The sequence below is a fragment of the Netta rufina genome (assembly GCF_964035555.1).
Source record: "Netta rufina genome assembly, chromosome: 30".
Classification (NCBI taxonomy): Eukaryota; Metazoa; Chordata; class Aves; order Anseriformes; family Anatidae; genus Netta; species Netta rufina.
The window spans coordinates 2,190,265-2,207,241 of NC_140154.1; the positions used below are offsets into that span (position 1 = coordinate 2,190,265).

At 72.9% G+C, this 16,977-nt stretch overlaps 5 protein-coding genes across 7 annotated transcripts; 1 reads left to right on the top strand and 4 right to left on the bottom strand.

Annotated features, from left to right (window-relative positions):
• Positions 1–223: 223 nt before the first annotated feature.
• APOF (apolipoprotein F) lies at positions 224–1,117 on the bottom strand (the record flags this gene model as incomplete). Its single annotated transcript, XM_084303667.1, has 1 exon — positions 224–1,117. One exon carries the CDS (start codon positions 1,115–1,117, stop codon positions 224–226), a length of 894 nt encoding a protein of 297 aa, XP_084159793.1.
• Positions 1,118–1,496: 379 nt separating this feature from the next.
• Positions 1,497–7,884, bottom strand: TIMELESS (timeless circadian regulator). Of its 3 annotated transcripts, none has more exons than XM_084303698.1 (28): positions 7,561–7,884; positions 7,330–7,483; positions 7,116–7,230; positions 6,960–7,022; positions 6,784–6,885; positions 6,538–6,693; positions 6,336–6,469; positions 6,157–6,244; positions 5,903–6,079; positions 5,617–5,834; positions 5,442–5,545; positions 5,188–5,357; positions 4,983–5,108; positions 4,753–4,904; positions 4,577–4,674; positions 4,365–4,488; positions 4,078–4,279; positions 3,842–3,993; positions 3,666–3,751; positions 3,466–3,589; positions 3,305–3,387; positions 3,096–3,238; positions 2,829–3,003; positions 2,656–2,724; positions 2,462–2,580; positions 2,111–2,385; positions 1,908–1,993; positions 1,497–1,762 (listed from the first exon to the last, which is right to left on the bottom strand). In XM_084303698.1, the coding sequence occupies exons 1-28, from the start codon at positions 7,655–7,657 to the stop codon at positions 1,644–1,646; spliced, it is 3,711 nt and encodes a 1,236-aa protein (XP_084159824.1). In that variant the 5' UTR covers positions 7,658–7,884; the 3' UTR covers positions 1,497–1,643. The 3 variants fall into 3 exon arrangements, with proteins under 3 accessions (XP_084159824.1, XP_084159825.1, XP_084159823.1); XM_084303699.1 differs by having other exon boundaries at positions 2,111–2,150; positions 2,232–2,385; positions 4,753–5,108; XM_084303697.1 differs by having other exon boundaries at positions 4,753–5,108.
• An 880-nt stretch (positions 7,885–8,764) lies between these two features.
• On the bottom strand, positions 8,765–10,211 carry MIP (major intrinsic protein of lens fiber; the record flags this gene model as incomplete). Its single annotated transcript, XM_084303747.1, has 4 exons — positions 8,765–8,947; positions 9,223–9,303; positions 9,419–9,583; positions 9,852–10,211. The coding sequence occupies 4 exons, from the start codon at positions 10,209–10,211 to the stop codon at positions 8,765–8,767; spliced, it is 789 nt and encodes a 262-aa protein (XP_084159873.1).
• A 541-nt stretch (positions 10,212–10,752) lies between these two features.
• On the bottom strand, positions 10,753–13,168 carry LOC311220203 (lens fiber major intrinsic protein-like; the record flags this gene model as incomplete). Its single annotated transcript, XM_084303668.1, is given in 10 exon segments — positions 10,753–10,917; positions 11,117–11,353; positions 11,798–11,836; positions 11,838–11,879; positions 11,961–12,006; positions 12,008–12,105; positions 12,107–12,118; positions 12,201–12,245; positions 12,247–12,522; positions 13,154–13,168. Coding segments are annotated over 10 exon segments (975 nt in total).
• A 1,454-nt stretch (positions 13,169–14,622) lies between these two features.
• RBMS2 (RNA binding motif single stranded interacting protein 2) lies at positions 14,623–16,808 on the top strand (the record flags this gene model as incomplete). The annotated part of the gene is given in 13 exon segments (XM_084303669.1): positions 14,623–14,711; positions 14,887–15,041; positions 15,159–15,198; positions 15,200–15,218; positions 15,356–15,447; positions 15,554–15,711; positions 15,846–15,882; positions 15,884–15,927; positions 16,021–16,132; positions 16,275–16,298; positions 16,300–16,322; positions 16,420–16,513; positions 16,632–16,808. Coding segments are annotated over 13 exon segments (1,041 nt in total). The 5' UTR covers positions 14,623–14,645.
• Positions 16,809–16,977: the final 169 nt, after the last annotated feature.

Here is a 16,977-nt window from a genome sequence, read left to right on the forward strand (position 1 = left end):
GGATGGGGACAGGAGATGGGAATGGGGACAGGGAGAGGGATACGGACGGGGATAGGGATGGGGACAGGGACTGGGACAGGGGATGGTAATGGGGACAGGGGATGGGGACACGGACATGGGTGGGGCTGGGGAAAGGAGATGGGAATGGGACAGGGATGGGGAAACAGATGGGGACAGGGATAGGGACAAGGACACAGAGCCAGGCGCCCCGCGGGGCCTTTATTCAGACGATGAGGACGGGGCCGCTGTAGGTCGTGGGGGCCGTCGGGGGCTCCCCTTCCGCCATGAAGTATCCGAAGAGCGCCCGCACCCCAGCCTTGAGCCCTGGCTGCAGCCCCAGCCCCAGCCCCATGGCCACGGGGCCGCCGGCACCGGCGGTGAGGGCGGCCAGGCCGGCGTAGCCCAGGTCCTGGGCCATCTCCAGGGCCCGCTCGGAGGCCAGGACCTCGCAGCCCTGGAAGGCGAAGTAGATGCTGGTGCCCAGGTTGTAGAACACGCTGACGCCCGGCACCCACTCCAGCACCCTGTGGGCCTCCCGCTCCCCCGGCGGGCTGCAGGCATCGTCCTCGCCGTCCCGCCGGGCCCGGGCTGCGCGGCGGCACCGAAAGGGCCAGGCACGGACCCCGCGGTGCCCCGGGGCCGGCACCCCATGCGGTGGTGGCGGTGGTGGTGGTGGGGTGCCAGCCCTGGGGCCGCAGGGCCCGGCCGGGTGCCCCAAGTGCACCAGGCTGAAGAGCAGGGGCAGGGCGTGGGGGCTGGGGGTGTCGCGGAGCCTCGCCAGCCCCCGCAGCAGGGCGGTGGCCGCGGGCGTTCCCAGCTCCCGCTGCAGCCCCAGCACCGCGGCCTCGGCCTCGGCACCGCAGGCGGCTCCGCTCAGTGCCAGGGCCAGGGCGGCGCGGGCCAGGGCGCGGGGCCGTGGGGGGAGCCGTGAGAAGCCGGGCAGGGCCTCGGGGTGCAGGTCCCGGCAGGAGACCCCGCGCCCCCGCAGCGCCTGGGGGGGGGCGAGCTCTGCCAGCAGCCCCCGCGCATCCGCCTCCAGCGGGGTGGGCGCAGGGGTGCTGCTGCCCCCCAGGCCCAGGAGGAGGAGGAGGAGGAGGAAGGGCAGAGCCTGGGGCATGGCGGCAGCTCCAGGATGGGCTGTGGAGGCAGGAGAGGGGCAGAGCTGTCAGCCCCCTGCGGCTGCAGCCCCCCCGTACCCCCCCAGCCCCCCAGCTCACCCCCTCGCGGCCGCCGGTGTCCCCTCGCCCCTCTGCTGCTGCCGCCGCTGCTGCGGCTGAGCCCCCCCGTGGCCCGTTTATAGGCGCCGTTATCAGGAGCCGGTTGCAACACGCAGGGACAGGAGTGGGGCACAGGTCACCGCCGCGGGGACGGGGCTGCTCGCACGCCCGGCCCCCAGCCCCGCACCAGGCCCAGCCCAGAGTTGCAATCGTTTATTGGGTTTCTTTCCAGATATAAAAGGGATGGGGGGAAGGAAATGGAACAAAATATGGGAAAAAAGGAACTGGGGGAGAAAAGGAGACAGGGACAGAGGTGGGACATGGAGATCCACAGCCCGCTGTCACAGCACCCTTCAGAACAGCTTAAAATCCCGCAGCAAGGTGCCAGAGCTCTGCCCAGCTGCACCAGGGGAATGGTTGGGGCGCTCAGTCTTCCTCCTCCTCCTCCTCCTCCTCCTCCAGGCGCCGGGCACGCTTCCGCCTCCCTGCAGGCTGGGGGGCGTCGTCGGCCTCTGAGGGGGACGCCGGGGGGACTGGCTCAGCCCCTGCAGGGGGAGAAAGGGTCAGGGATGGGGCGGGACAGGGCATGGATAGAGGCAGGGACATGGGTTCAGCTCCAGGGGGGGTGATGGGGGAGGAAACCCCATGAGGGGAGCCCAGAGGAGATGGGGTCAGAGGGGCTGAGCCCACCTGGGCTTCCACCATCCTCATCCTCGCTGTCGAGCCGCCGCCGCCTCTTGTTGCCTGACTGCAGGGGGACGGAGACGGGCTCCTCACTGCAGCAGTGGGGACAGGGGTCAGGGGAGCCCGATGGCCCCGAGCCCTAGGGGGGGGCACTGGGAGAACCCAGGTGCCCGGTGCCCCCAGCCCAGCACGCGAGACCCCGGCCTCACCTCTCTGAGTCCGATCCGAGCGGGGCCGGCGGCTGCTCCGCTGCTGGGCACACGGAGAGGGGCTCCGAGGCTGCTCCTGCACCCCCAGCCTGATCCCGGAGCCCCCACCCCAAATCCTCACCTGGAGCAGGAGCCTGGGGGTGCCTGGGTGGCGCCGGCAGCTCCTCGGGGTGCTGGGGGAGCCCCTCGGGGTTGGGGCTGTGGTGGGCAAGGGAGGCGGCGGCGCGGCGCAGCTGCTGCGGGGTGAGGGTGGCGGGGATGCGCCAGAAGGATTCCTGGGGGGAGAAGGGAGACGCTGCGGGGCCGGGCCAGGCCTGGGGGGGACAGGGCCTGGGGGGACAGGGCCCTCACCTGCTCGTTAGCAGGGGGACGGAGCCCCAGCTCCCGTAGCAGGGCTCGGAAGCGCCGGTCCTCCATGGCATCCTCGTTCTCCTCCGAGAGAGGCACCAGGGGCACGGGGAAGGACAGGCCTGGGGGGGGGGGGGGAGCGCTGTCAGCCCGGCCCCGTGCCCCAGCCCCCAACCCCGAGCCCTGACCCCGCTCACCCTCCTGCTCGCGGTCCCCGGCCGTCCTCCTCAGGCAGTTCTCCAGCCACCGCAGGGGCCCGGCCAGGCCTGGGGACAGGGGGGGCTCAGACAGGATCCGGCCCCTGCAGCCAAGCCCAACTGGGGGGGCTTAAACCTGAGGGGGGGGCCCAAAGCCCCTCACCCCCACCCACCTTCCTGATGCAGAAGATTCACCAGGCCCTGCCCGGCCCCTTCCTCGGGCACCCAGTGCTCCTCCATGGGGTCGCTCTCTGCTTCCTCCTCTTCTTCCTCCTCCTCTTCCTCCTCGCTGTCCCCCTCCTCTGCTGAGCTGTCCTGGGCTGACACCGCCAGGGCGTCCACCTCGCCCTGCAGGGACGAGGGGGAGGTTTTGGGTGCCCGTGGTGGGGCAGCACCCTTGGGATGCCCCCCCCAGCCCTTCCCCAGCCCCCCCCCCGTACCAGCTCGGGGCCACGGCCCTTCCTCCGGCGCTTCTTGTGCAGCTCCTTGCGCTCCGCCACCAGCCCCAGCCCCAGCAGCTTCTCCACCACGCGGGCCCGCGACCGCCGCGCCGTCAGGTTCTTCATGATGTTCCCCAGGACGTCTGCGGGGAGGGGTCAGCAGGGACCGGACCCCCCCATCCTACCCCAAAATCCCCCTCCTCGCTCACCGTCCGAGCCCCTGAACTCCTCAAAGAGCCGCTCCAGCTCCTGCTCCTGCTCCTCCGTCCACAGCACGATGCGGGTGCCCTTCCTGGGGGGGGGGGGCACAGCCCTGGGTGCTCGCCCTGCGGGCGGGGTGCTGCCCCCGTCCCTGGGGGGCCCGGCTCACCTCTGCTGCGGGAAGTCCTTGGCGCTGTTGGCCAGCCCCAGCCTCACCAAATGCTTCACCACCTGCCTCCGCGTCCGCCCGGGCGCCGGCAGCTCGGCCAGGATGGCGGCGATGACGTCCTGGCCTGAGGGAGGGCAGAGGCTGCAGGGACGGAGCCCCCCCCAGTGGGGGTCCCGCTGCCCCCCTGATGCCCCCCGTACCTTCCACCTCCTTGTACTTCCAGAACAGCTCCCGCAGCGCCTGCTCCTCCTGTGGGGTCCAGGCAGGAGCCCTGTGCGTGGCAGCCCTGGGCAGAGGTGGAGGAAAAGGGAGGGGAGGGGAGGTGAGGGAGGGCTGTGGCCCCCTCCCCAGCCCCCCCCGTGCTGGCCCCACTCACCCCTCTCCCTCCTGCAGGGAGCTGTAGCCCTCGGTCATCTCGCGGACGGCCGTGGGGTTCTTCCAGAAGAGCAGCTCCACGAAGGCCTTCTTGTTGGTGGCCGCCAGCGCGAAGAACTTGCCCAGGATGAACTTGGCCAGGGCCACCAGCTCCTGGGGTGGGAAGGGAAAAGAAGGGAAGGGTTGGGGGGTCCCGGGGGGGCTGGGGGAGCGGGGTCGGGAGGGCAGGGCCCTGACCTGGTGGGCAGCAGCGCCGGGGTCGTTGAGGAGGCGGTGGAAGAGGGTGAAGAGGGAGAGCTGGAAGAGCAGGGCCTCCATGCGCAGGTCGCGGGCCAGGCGGTGCAGCAGGCGGACGGCGCAGTGGTTGGTGCGGGCGCTGTTCTGGGCATAGCCCCGCAGCAGCAGGGCGCAGGCGCGGACCACGGGGGCGCAGGCGAACCTGGACCCCCCCCAGAGCTGGTGAGCGGGGCCGTGGCGGCTCTTCTCTGCCCCCCAGCACCTCCCCGGGGCCAGGCCCCCCTCACCGCTTGAGGTAGTCCGTGAAGTTGAACTCCTTCTCCGCCACCTGCACCGTCTGCTCCTCCTCGTCCTCCTCCACCTCCTCTTCCTCGAGCTCCTCCGGCTCCTCGGCCTCAGGGGGCGCGTGACCTGCGGGGGGAGCGGCGTTAAGGGGCGCAGAGCGTCTCCAGCCCAGGACCCCGCTGCCATGGGGGCAGGATCTGGCCACGGGACTCACGGGGCAGGGCAGCAAAGAAGATCTCCCGCAGCAGCTGGGTCTCCTCGGACGGCCCCGCGCCGGAGGGGCCAAACACGTCCCCTTCGGGCCACACTTCCCTGGGGAGAGGGGCACAGAGCTGGCACCGGGGCCCTGCGCCTTGCCTGGGCAGGGGGGGGTCTGGTGGGAGCCGGTACCTGGCACAGCGGAGCAGCCGCAGGGCCTCGGGGGCCTGGGCATCCCGCAGGCAGCCCTGGATCCGCAGCAGAGCCTCTGCGCGCTGCTCCTCCACCGGCGTCTCCGAGGCAGCGTCGAAGGGCACCACGTCCTCGGGGAGGGGCACCTCGCCCTGGGGACGGGACTCGGCGTCACCCCGCGCCCCCACGGACACCCCGGGGGTGGCAGAGGGCCCGGATCCTTCCCCTACCTGCAGGCAGGCCTGGAGCTGCAGGGCCAGCCCTGCCCACAGCTCCTCCAGCTCGGCCGCGCTGGGCGGCTGCGGGGCGAGGGCTGCGGGCGCCCGCGGCTTCTTCTTCCTCCGCACGCGTTTGCTCTGGGAGGGGGGTGGGAGAGAGAAGTCAGGAGGGGCCCCCACCCCTCCCCTAGCCCCCCCGGGTGCAGCCTCAGCCCACCTGCACCACGAGCCCCGTGCGGCCGCGGCAGAAGTGCTCCAGCATGCGCAGGAAGAGGTGCGCCGTCTCCACCAGGTCCCGCAGGAAGGCGCGCGGCTGCTTGGTCTCGTCAAACTTGCGGAAAAGAGCGAGGAGGAGCTCGCGGTACTCCGTCAGGTAGAAGATGTTGTCTGGAAAATTCGAGAGGAGGGGGATCAGCGGGTGCTGGGGAGGGGGCGCAGCTGCTCCGGGGCCGGCCAGACAGACGGACTCACTCTTGATGACCTGGCTGCTGTCCCGCACCGCCGGCTCGGGTGAGCGGTCCATCTCCTGCACCGTCCGCAGCAGCTCCTGGTAAGCCTTCAGGGCCAGGTGCATCCTGAGGACGGGCAGCGTCAGGGCACAGCCCGGGGGGGGGCCCTGGCAGCGGGGAGGGGACGCGGCCCCCACCTGCGGGCCCAGGTCACCGCCTCCTTCTTGTCCATCAGCGCCATCTCGTAGTAGGTGGTGAGGTTCTGCTCGATGAAGTGGAAGGCGCGGACGCCCACCGTCTCCGACACCAGCTCGGGCCGAAAGCCCCGGCTGCGGTTGAAGGCCATGAAGAAGGCGGTGGCCCACAGGTAGTAGGTCTCGTCGTGCTGCTGAGCCTTCTCCCGCAGCAGCTGGTCCTGGGGGCACAGGGGGGGCTCAGCGTGGGGCTGCCCCGGGCAGGAGCCGGGCCCCCCCCTGCCCTCACCTTGACCAGCAGCATCAGGCGGTTGTAGCAGCCCTCCAGAAAGTCCTGGCAGAAGTGGCAGAGGAAGAGCCGCACGTTGCGGGCAGAGCGCCGCGAGGGTCCGGGATCGGGGGGGGCCTGGCGCCGCCGCGGCACCCGGCGTGGCTCCTTGCCCAGGTCGTGGCTGTAGCTCTGGAGCTGCGGGGACAAGAGAGGACAGCCTGACTCGTGTCCCCCCCTGGCACCTCCCGCCACGTCCCCCGCCCCGTACTCACGTTGTGCAGCCCCTTATGGAAGACGACGTCGTTGTCCCCGATGGCTTTCAGGCCCTGGATGACGTAGGAGCCGCGGAACCGGGAGTGCCTGGCGGGCACGGGATGAGTGGTGCCACCCCAGAGACGGGGTCCCAGCCCCCCCTGTAATGGGGTCCCAGCCCCTCCGGCCCCCTCCTCACCTGGACGGGCGCTGCAGCGCTCGGGCCCTCTTCTCCGCCAGCTCCCTCTGCCGCAGGGTCTCCAGCTCCCGCGTGTCCTCCCCGCGCTCGGCGGCCGCCTGCCCCTGCCCCAGCGCTGCCAGCTGCTCCGGGCTCTGCAGCAGAGCCGTCAGCGCTAGCCCGGGGGCTCTGGGGAGGGGGTCCCAGGTTCAGCCCAGCCCACCTGGTCGCGGAACATGAGGGAAATGATCTCGAGGACGTGCAGGGCCCATTGCTGCTCCGACTGGGCGCTGGCCAGGAACTTGAGCAGGTCATCCATCCCGCTGATGTGCAGCGCCCACAGCACCCGGTCGTGCACGCTGGCATCGCCGTCCACACCCTGGGGGGGGTGGCCGAAGTGTGTGGGGGGGGTCAGGACATGGAACGCCAGGCCCTGGGGGGGAGCCCCCCGCAGCCCCCAACCCGGTACCTGCTCCTCCGTGGGGTCCGGGGGCACGTGCAGCACGTTGCGCACCAGCAGCAGGATCCGCTCGATCAGCAGCGTGTCCTCCTCCTGCCGCTGCTCCCAGTCCTGCGGCGGCGCAGCCGTGAGGGCTCCTGGAGCCCCCCTGGGACCCCCCCAACCCCGCTGTGCCCGGGACTCACCAGCTGCAGCACGTCGTAGAGCTTCTCGCTGAGCACCCCAAAAACTTTTTCACTGGCGAACGCCTGCAGAAAACCCTGTGTGAGTGCGGGGGGGGGTCTGGGCAGAGCCCCCCTGCCTCGGGGCTGCCCCAGGGGCCCCGTGCCCAGCGTGCTCACCTCCTTGTAGGCCTGGAGGTAGGACAGCACCTGCAGAAAGTGGTGCCGGGCGGTGGCATCCGCCGGCACCTTGCCGAAGCAGAGCAGAGCCGGCTGCGTCAGGTTCACCATCAGCCTGTGAAAGGCCCGGGGGGGGGGGCATGAGGCTCCTGCTGCTCCCAGGGGAGGGGGCATCGCAGGGGGGAGCCCCCCGGGGGGGGGGGGCTGCCGGTACCTGACGACGGCATCGAACAGCGCCTTGTCCTGCGGGTACTGCACCAGGAGGGGCAGGAGGTCGTTCTGCAGGATCTGCGCCGCCCCCAGCTGCTGCCGGACATCGCGGGTCTCGTCCTCGTGCCGCAGGTACCGGATCAGGTCCTTGACGCTCTCTGCGGGGCACGGGGCCGTGAGACCCCCGCCGCCGCCGGCCCCGCCGCCCCCCCGCCGCCGCCGCCGCCCGCCGTACCCAGGCAGTCGGGCTCCCGGTGGTAGACGTCGCCCTCCAGGTAGCCCAGGGCGCTGCAGGTGGCCAGCAGCTCGCAGTTCATCATGTACCAGTCCATGCAGCGCGCAGCGGCACCGGGCAGCGGGAGCCTTCGGCGGGACCCCGAAGGAGAGCCCCGGGGGACACCCCCGGTGCGGCCGTCCCCGGTCCCGCGGCTCCGGGCGGGCTCGGGGCTCCCCCGGTGCCGGTGCCGGTGCCGGTCCCGAACCCGGACCCGGTCCCGGTCCCGGTGCCGAACCCGATCTCAATCCCGATCCCGGTGCTGATCCTGATCCTGATCCCTGTCCCGGTGCTGATCCCGGTGCCGATCCCAATCCCAATCCCGATCCCGATCCCAATCCCGATCCCGGTCCCGGTCCCGGCCCCGCCGCCCCCGCGGCTCCGTTACACAACCGCCCCAGTTCCCGCGGTGCGAGCCCCGCCCCACCCCACGGCTTCAAAGGGCAACGCCTCCCCGAGCCGATCGGTGGGGCCCTGCCTGCCCCCGCCACGAGTGGGCTCCACGGCAGCCCCTCCCTCGGTGGCAGCTCCCGGGCGGTGCCGGGCGCTGCGGGTCGCTGCGGGGCCCAGCGCCCCTCTTGGCACCCCGGTCCCGCCGGGTTCCACGTGTTCTACGGGTGCAGCGTTGCCCTTTTAACAGAGGCCCCGCCCCCGAGGAGGCCCCGCCTCCAGGGGCGGGGCATCCCCTGAGGCGCGGGAACGGCCGGCTCCCGCCAGCCCCCGCGCGGTTGCCGCGGCGACGCGGGCCCGGCCCGGTCCCCCCCGGTGCCGCGGTCCCCCCGCGCCCCAGTCCCCTGCGCATTGGTTCCGGCGCACCTTGGTTCCCCCCGCTTCCCCCGTGCCCCCCGGTGCCCCCCGGTTCCCCGTTCCCCCCCTATTCCCCCCCCTCGCCGGCCGAGATCGGTTACCAAAATAAAGCGCAGGTTTAATTCACCGAACACAGAACTCCCGCCGCGGCGGGGCAGAGCGGGGCAGCCCCGGCTCGGTACCGGCAACCCCGGCTGTACCGGGCGGTTCGGTCCCGGTGCCGGTGCCGGTGGCCGCCGCCGCCCGCCCGCTGCGCCGCACACACACGCACGCACCACACGCACCGCGGCGGCCCCGTCACTGCAAAGGCGTGGGCGGGCGCGGGGGTCCGGTACCGGCTCCCCCCCCGGGGCCCGGCCTACAGCCCCTGCGTCTTCAGCTCCAGCGGCTCGGCGGGCGGCTCGGGCGGCGGCTCGGCGGCGGGCGGCTCTCCCTTGAGGATGGCCAGGCGCTCGGCCAGGCTGCGTGGCCGCGGGCACAGCGCGAACTCGTAGAGCAGCGCGGCCAGCACGGCACCCAGCAGCGGGCCGGCCCAGTACACCTGCGGGGGGGCGGTGTGGGAGCGGGCCCGGCCCCCCCCCCGTGCCCCCCTCCCGATCCCGAGGTTCCCCCCCTGGGCTCCGGTGCCGGCCCCGGGACGCCCACCCGTCGGGGTGTCTGCAGCCCCGGGGGCTCCCCGTGTCCTAATCCCATGTCCTAAGCAAGGGGGGGGCCGGGACCTGTCCCCCAGGGGGTCTCTGGCAGCCCCCCCTGCTCAGAGGGGGGTGCTGCGGCGGTCACGGGGCTGGGCCGGGGCAGGGCCCCCCCTGCACTTACCCAGTGGTTGGTGAAGTTGCGGGTGATGACGGCGGGGGCAAAGGACCGCGCGGGGTTCATGCCGGCACCCGTGTAGTGGATCTGGGGGGGGAAAGAGGGGGCGGTGGGGGGCAGGCTGGCTGCCCCCCGCCCCGTGGTGACGCCGCGGGGTCCCCGGGTGTGAGGGGAGGGTAACGGGGAGGTCCCCGCCCTTGACCCCGAAGAGGTGGCCGAGGGCGAGGGAGAAGCCGACGGGCAGCGCGGCCGAGCCCGGGCGCCCGTCGTGGCGGTCGTCGAAGCTGGCGAAGACGCAGAGGATGAACTGGGCGGTCAGCAGCAGCTCCACCACCGTGCCCTGGCCCGGGCCCACGCTGGGGTGCAGCTGCGGGGGAGAGGGGCTCAGCGCCCACTGGCACCCGGAGCTGTTCCCACATCCCCCTCCCGGTGTCCCCAACCCGCTGCCCCCTCCCAGTGCCCGATGCCCATCACCCCCCCCCACGCCATCCCAAACCCCCCCAGCACCCCAAACCTCCCCGGTCCTCCCATTACCCCCACACTACCCCGAACACCCCCGGGATCCCCTTCCCCCACACCCTATCCCCAAACCCCCAGCACCCCTAGACCCCCCCACCCTCTCCCGCCCCTCTCACCGCGCTGAGGCCAAGGGTGCCGCGCACGGGGGCCGGTGTCACCCCGTAGAGGACGCCGGCCCCGGCCAGGGCGCCCAGCAGCTGGGCCAGGAGGTAGCCCAGGGCGCGGGGCAGGGAGAGCTGCGAGGCCATCAGGAAGGCCAGCGTGATGGCCGGGTTGAGGTGCCCCCCGCTGACGTGCCCCAGCGCCTGCACCAGGGTGGCCTGGGCCAGCCCGAAGGCCAGGGCGGCCCCCAGGACACCGTGGGGGCCCGGGGCCCAGCGCAGCGAAGCCCCCAGCCCCAGCAGGGCATAGAGGAGGCTGCCCAGGAACTCGGCCAGGACGGCCCTCCAGAAGGAGGACGAGCGCAACTCCCGCATGGCCTGGCCCCGCTGCCCGCCGCGGCCCCGCTCCCCTCCCGGGGGCCGCCCGCACCCACCTTTATACGCCCCCCCCCAGCCGGCCCCGGGGGGTGGGACCCCACCGCCGCCACCCCCCCTTAACCAGTTCGCTGCCCGGGATAGGGGATGGGTGAGGGGCTGTGCGGGGACCCCCAGTGCCCCCCCCTGGGGCAACCCCACGCCCCCAGGAGAGCAGGGGACCCCCCCGGAGCCGCACACCCCCCACCCTGGGGCCGCTGTCCTGGGGGGCTGGCTCTGACCCACAGCTGCCCTCTGTGGGTCCTGGGGTCAACAACCGCCTTGAGGGGTGGGGGGCAGCACCGAGACCCCCCCCATCCAGGTTTTTGGGTGACACTGCAGGGGGGGCAGCGCTGGGAGCCAGCCCACCCCAACCCCACATCTTGGGGGCTGGGGGTGCCCCCGGTTCAGCCCCACATCCCGGGGGCTGCGGCTGCCCCCCCCCCCCCCCCGGGGGGGCCGTGGTGGCCCCCCCGCCCTGGCGCTGGTTATTCAGCCCGGCTTAGCGGGCACTAAGCCCCCGGGCGGGGGGATTAGGGCCGGGCCCGGCCATTGCGCGCCCGCAGGAATCTGCCGGGGCTGCAGAGGCTGCGACAAAAAGCTTTGCTGCGCTCAGCGCCCGGCACGGGACGGGAGCAGCCCCTGGCCCCCCACCGTGGGGGCACAGCTGGGGGGGGTGAAGGGATGAAGGGAGGGCCCCCCCCCAGCGACCCCCAACCCCCCGGACCCCCCTAGCCCCACAGCACCACTCTGCACCCAGCTCTGGCCCCAAGCCGCCTTTAATCCCCATGGGGAAGGAGGTTGAGGGGAGGGGGTGCAAGGAGCGGGAGCCCCCCCCCGGTCCCCCCTTTTTCTGCTGAGGGCACCTCGTCCCCCTGCTGCGGGGGCTCAGGCTGCGTCCTGGCCCTGCTGGGTTGGAGGGGGGACCCCTGGGGGGGGGCAGTGGAGGGCGAGGAGGGGGTCGGGCTGGTGGCCTCCACCGGTGCCACGTCCCGGCAGGCGAGGCAGGCGCCCAGCTTCTCCCGCGAGGCACCGGGGGCGAAGACGAACTCGTAGGAGAAGGCAGCCAGCACCGCGCCCGGCACCGGCCCCAGCCAGTACACCTGGGGGGGCCACGTCAGGGGGCACCCAAGGGTGGGGGAAGTGCTCGGGGGCTGCCAGGGGGATGTGGGAGCAGGGGTGCCCTAAGGGTGCCAGGGGATGCTGGGGCAATGGGGCGGGGGGGGGACACACCAGGGATGGAGGCTGACTGGAGGGATCTGCTCTAAGGGTGAGGGCCCAGGGGGGGTCCAACGTTTGGGATGGGGACACCAGGGGGCTCTGCCCCAAGGTTGGGGACGGGGGGGACCTGTCCTGTGCTGGGGGGACCAGGGGGGACCCAATCTGGGGGTGCAGCGGAGGGTGAGAGAAGAGCTCCCTGTCCTGGGGGGAGGATGGGGCGGGGGGCAGTTCCACGCTGCAGCCAGGGGCACCCATCCCCACAGCAGTGTCTTGAGGAAGGGGGGGGGGGAGACGGGGCACAGCACCCAGGGGTGCCACCGACTCACCCAGTGGTTGTCCCAGATGCCGGTGACGATGGCGGGGCCCCAGCGAGCGGGCTGGGTTCATGCTGCCCCCCGAGAACGGCCCCTGGGGGCAGGGGGTCAGGGCTGGGCAGGGGGCCGGCAGCCCCACGGTTGAGGTGGGGGCACACGGGGGGGGGGTCCTTACCGCAGCCAGGGCACCGGCAGCCACAGCGCTGCCCAGGGCCAGCCCGGCGGGGGCCGGCTGCCCGGTTGTTGGCGGTGGCGAAGGCGGCAAGTGCCAGCTGGAAGGTGGCGAAGGTCTCCCAGCCCCACGCCTGCCCCACCGTCCCCCGCCGCGCTCACCTGCAGCCATAGCCGAGCCTCAGCGCCTGCCGGCACCGGGACGGGGACGGGGACGGGCATGGGGACGGGGGGGGACGCTCACCCTGGTGACCAGGCTGGCATCGTCCGGCAGCGCCGAGCGCGCGGCGGGCAGAGGCCAGCACGGCCCCGGTGCACTGGGCCAGGAGCCCGGCGGCCCCGCGCAGGGCGCTCAGCTTGCGGGTGCAGAGCAGCGCCAGTGTCAGTGCCGGGTTGGCCTGGGGGGCCCCGAGGGTGTGGGGCAGCGCCGCGGCCGCCAGGCCCCCCGCCAGCGCCGGTGCCAGGGGGCCAGGGGTCGCCGAGGCGCCCAACACCACCCCCACGAAGATCAGCGTTGCCAGCGCCTCCGCCAGCACGGCCCGCCAGAAACAGGCGCTGCGCAGCTCCTGGGGGTGCCACGGAGAGGGGCGGGAGGTGACGGGGTGACAGGGTGACGGGGGTGACATGGTCATGGGGTGACACGGTTACGGGGGTGACATGGTGACAAGGTGACATGGTGATGGGGTGACAGGGTGACAGGGTGACACGGTGGTGGGATGACAGGGTGATGGAGTGACAGGGTGATGGGGGACGTTGGTGGTAGGGCGCCATGGCAATAGGGCGCCGTGGTGACAGGGGACCTTGGTGACTGGTTGCCATGGCAACGGTGTGTCATGGTGACAGCGGACCTTGGTGATGGGGTGCCATGGTGATGGGGTGCCATGGTGACAGGGCGCTATGGCAATGGGATGCCTGAGCCGTGGTGATGGGGGTCCTTGGCAATATGGCAACTGAGTCACCATGGCAACCAGAGCCCCCCCAGCAGGAGGGGGGTGCCATGGCAGCTGTGGGGTTGCTGAGCTGGGGTCAGGGTCAGGGCTACGGCTGGGGGCACACCGGGACCCCCAGGATGGGGTTAGGGGCTGAGACCTCAGAGCGGGGGTTGTGGGGCACAGCAGGGGCTGCCCACCCCCACCCCAGGACCCCACAGTCAAGGCTGGGGGGCAGGTGGGGGGCCGAGGGGCACCGGGGCCTTACCTCCCTGATGGCCATGGCGCAGCTGCGGGGTGAGCGCAGAGGATGCCCAAGGCGGGGGGCACCTCCCACCCCCCCCCTTCCCACCACCCCCCGGATTTAGGAGGGGGGGGAGACCCCACGCTCAGCACAGGGCATCACTGGAGCACAGGAGGGGGCTGCCCATGGGGCACAGCCCATGGATGGGGGGGGGCTGCAGGGGTCCTGGATGGGGCTGGGGCACCACAAGGTGCTGTGGGTGCCATGGCAACGAGCCGGGGCACTTTGGGGGGTTGCCACGGTGACCGGTGCTCCATCCCCAAGGGAGAGATGAAAGGCAGGGATGAAAGGAGATGGGGGGGGGGGGTGAGGGGGTGCTTATATGGGGGGGGCAGCCCCAAGCAGCAAACGGGGCCGGCCCCCGCTCACGCAGCGGCACCGGGGGGGGGGTGCTGGGGACCCCTGTGCCGGGGGGCAGCCAGGAAGGCTCGGTGCTGGCGGCTGGGGGGGGGGGCTGCAGCCCATGCCCGCCGCTGCCCCCCCAGCCCCTGCTGCCTGCTCTGGGGGGGGGGGGGGGGGGGGCCGGGCCCCACGTCCCTGCCAGCTCAGCAGAGCGCGGCCCCGCACGTGGCGTGAGTCAGCGGGGGTCGGTGCCCGAGGGCCTGGCTCAGCACGGCCCGGCCTGAAAGAGCCAGAACAATCCCTGCACAAAGGGGCGGACGGACACAGGGACGACACGGGGACGGACACGGGGACTGCGGGGTGGACGTGCGGTGGGCACCGTGCAGATGGGGGCCTGGGGGGGATGGGGGGGGTGGCAGCCCCATCGCCCCCATCGCCCCCCCCCAGCCCCTCCATGGGGCACAGGTGCTGTAGGGAACGGCCCCGCCGCCTGCCCTGCCCCCCCCCCCAGGACCCCTCAGGCCCCCGAAAAGCCCCCCAGGCCCCCCCCATGCTCCCTGCCCCCCCCCCCCCCCCCCGTCCTGCCCCCAGGGAGCCCCCTTGAGGGGTGAGGGGAGGGGGCAGGGTACAGAGAGGGGCCAAAATGGCGGGCGCCCCAGTCGCGGCTTCAGGCGCGGGGCGGGGGCCTGTCCGGGGTCACGTGCCGGGGGAGGGCGGTGCCAAGATGGCGGGCGTGCGGAAAGGGGGGGGGGGAGAGGGGGGGGCCACGTGACCGCCCCCTCCAAAATGGCCCGCGCCCACGGCTCCGTGCGCCCGCCCCGCTGAGGCCTAATGGCGGCGGCGGGCGGGCGGGCGGGGCCGGGCCGCCTTAAAGGGGCCGCGAGCCCCCTAAAACGGGCTCAAACCCCAACCCTCAGCACCGGGAGAGCCCCGTACGGGTCTGGGGGGGGCACCGACCCCCTCCGTCCCCCCCCGAGCCCCGCGTTGAGCCCCGGTGGCGGCGCGGGGAGCGCGGGGCGGCGGGCGCTAGGACCCGGGCGGCGGCGGGGCCCGCCCCGGAAGCGGCGTGACGTCACGCGGAGCCGCCCCGCCCCGCCCCGCCGCGCGCTCGGCGATGCTGCTCTCGGTGCCGCCGCGCCCCGGCCTGGCCGCGTTCGCCTGCAGCAAGGGGGGCAAAAAGGTAAAAAAACAACAAAATAACCCAAAAATAAACCCAGAACCGGGGGGAGAGGGAGGGAGGGGTGCGGGAGGGGCCTAACCCTGCCCCGCCTCCCCCGGGGTGTGGGGGGGGGAAGGGACCGGGGGGGGGTTAAACCGGCTCCGTGCCCCCCCCCCCCCCCCCCCCCGGTTCCCAGCAGCCCTATGTGCCGCCGCCGCCAGCCATGGGCCCCCCCAGCCCCGGCCCCTGCCCCCCCGGGGGGGCGGGCGAGCAGCTGAGCAAGACCAACCTGTACATCCGCGGGCTGCACCCCGGCACCACCGACCAGGACCTGGTGAAGCTCTGCCAGCCGTGAGTGGGGCCGGGCAGGCCGCGGGTGCGTGCCTCTGGGGGCGGGGGGGGGGGCCAGTGGGGGGGGGGGAGGTGCAGGGGGTGACCCCCCCCCCGGTGTGTGTGTGTGCCCCGCAGGTACGGGAAGATCGTCTCCACCAAAGCCATCCTGGATAAGGACGACCAATAAGTGCAAAGGTTTTCTTTTTTGGGGGAGTTTTGGGGTCGCTCCCCTCTTTTGGGGTCCCCCTTGGGGTTTGGGGGTCCCCCTTCTTGTTTATAGGGGCCCCCCCCCCAACTGCCTGTCCGTGCTTCTCCCCCCAAAAACCCTCCAGGCTACGGCTTCGTCGACTTTGACAGCCCCACGGCGGCCCAGAAGGCGGTGACAGCGCTCAAGGCCAGCGGGGTGCAGGCGCAGATGGCCAAGGTACGGGGTCCTGGAGCCCCCCTCCCCACTGCTCCCCCCATTCCGGGGGTCATCCCGATCCCGTTGCGACCCCCCTGACCCCCCCCCCCCGTGTTCCCCATCGCAGCAACAGGAGCAGGACCCCACCAACCTCTACATCTCCAACCTGCCGCTGGGGGTGGACGAGCAGGAGCTGGAGGCGCTGCTGAAGCCCTTCGGGCAGGTGGTCTCCACCCGCATCCTGCGGGACCCCCACGGGGCCAGCCGCGGCGTCGGCTTCGCACGGTACGGGGCCGGGGCAGGGGTTGCAGGGGGGGGACCCAGAATAACGAGGTGGGGGGGGGGCTGTGCGAGCCCTGGGACGCCCAGGATGGTCTCGGGTGTTGCCCCCCGCGCCCCAGCCCCGCTCCCCCCACCAGGATGGAGTCCACGGAGAAGTGCGAGGCCGTCATCACCCCACTTCAACGGGAAGTACATCAAAACGCCCCCGGGGGGTGCCAGGTAGGCCAAGGGGGGGGGCAGAGAAGAGGGGGTCCCCAGGCGGCGGGGGGGGCCGGGTGGTGGCACTGTGACACTGACACCGCCCCCCCGCAGCCCCCCCCGGACCCCCCTGCTCTGCAAGTTCGCGGACGGGGGGCAGAAGAAGCGGCAGAGCCAGGGCAAGTTCGTGCCCAACGGGAGAGCCTGGGCCCGGGACGGCGATGCGGTGAGTGGGGGCCAGCAGGAGGCGGGGGGCAATTTGGGATTAAAGGGGGGGTGCAGTAGGGTCTGCCTCCCGGCAGGGACCCCCCCCCCCATTGGGGCTGAAGGGGCCGTGGGGCAGCCCCAACCCTTCTGTGTCCCCCCAGGGCACCGTGACCTTGGCCTACGACCCCCACGACGGCGCTGCAGAACGGGTGGGTGCTCTGAGGGGCTGGTGGGAGGGGGGGGGGGGCTGCTGGCTGGGCTGCACGCCCCCCACCCCCCCCACTAAACCCTCCCCGTGCTCCCCAGCTTCTACCCCGCTCCCTACGGCCTGGCCCCCACCAGGATGATCGCGCCCACCGCCCTGGCCCCCTACCTGCCCTCGCCCGTCTCCTCCTACCAGGTACGTGGGGGCCCTGCGGGACGGGGGTGTCCCCACGGGTCTGTGGGGGGGTCCCTTTGGGGCCGGGCCCCCCCCCCGGGGTCGTGCCCGCGGCCCCCCCTCACCGGCTGCTCCTCAGGTTCACAGCCCGGCCTGGATGCCCCCCTCCTACCTCGTGCAGCCCACGGTGAGCCCCCGGGGGGGGGGTTGGGGGGGGGGGAGCTGGGGCCCTGCCCCCCACACCTGCCCCAGGCCACGCCCCCCCTTGACCCCACCCACTTACCTCCGAGGCCCCGCCCACTTTGACCCCCTGTGAGGGTGCCCACTTTGCCCCTGGGGCCCCGCCCACTTTGCCCATGCCCCCGCCCCCTGTGCCCCAAGGCCACGCCCCCATCCCAGCCCCACCCATGGCCACGCCCCCAACACTGACCACGCCCCCAAACAGTGGCCACGCCCCCACCCCTGTGCCCTGCCCTTCCCTCTGC

Bases quoted from the DNA above. Each gene is read 5' to 3' on its own strand.
- TIMELESS (XM_084303697.1), bottom strand. From the start codon at position 7,657: ATGGACTGGTACATGATGAACTGCGAGCTGCTGGCCACCTGCAGCGCC. The intron at 7,484-7,560 runs GTACGGCGGGCG...CGTGCCCCGCAG, and splicing joins CCGGGAGCCCGACTGCCTGG to AGAGCGTCAAGGACCTGATC. The intron at 3,004-3,095 runs GTACGGGGGGGG...TCGTCCCTGCAG, and splicing joins AGGGCCGTGGCCCCGAGCTG to GGCGAGGTGGACGCCCTGGC.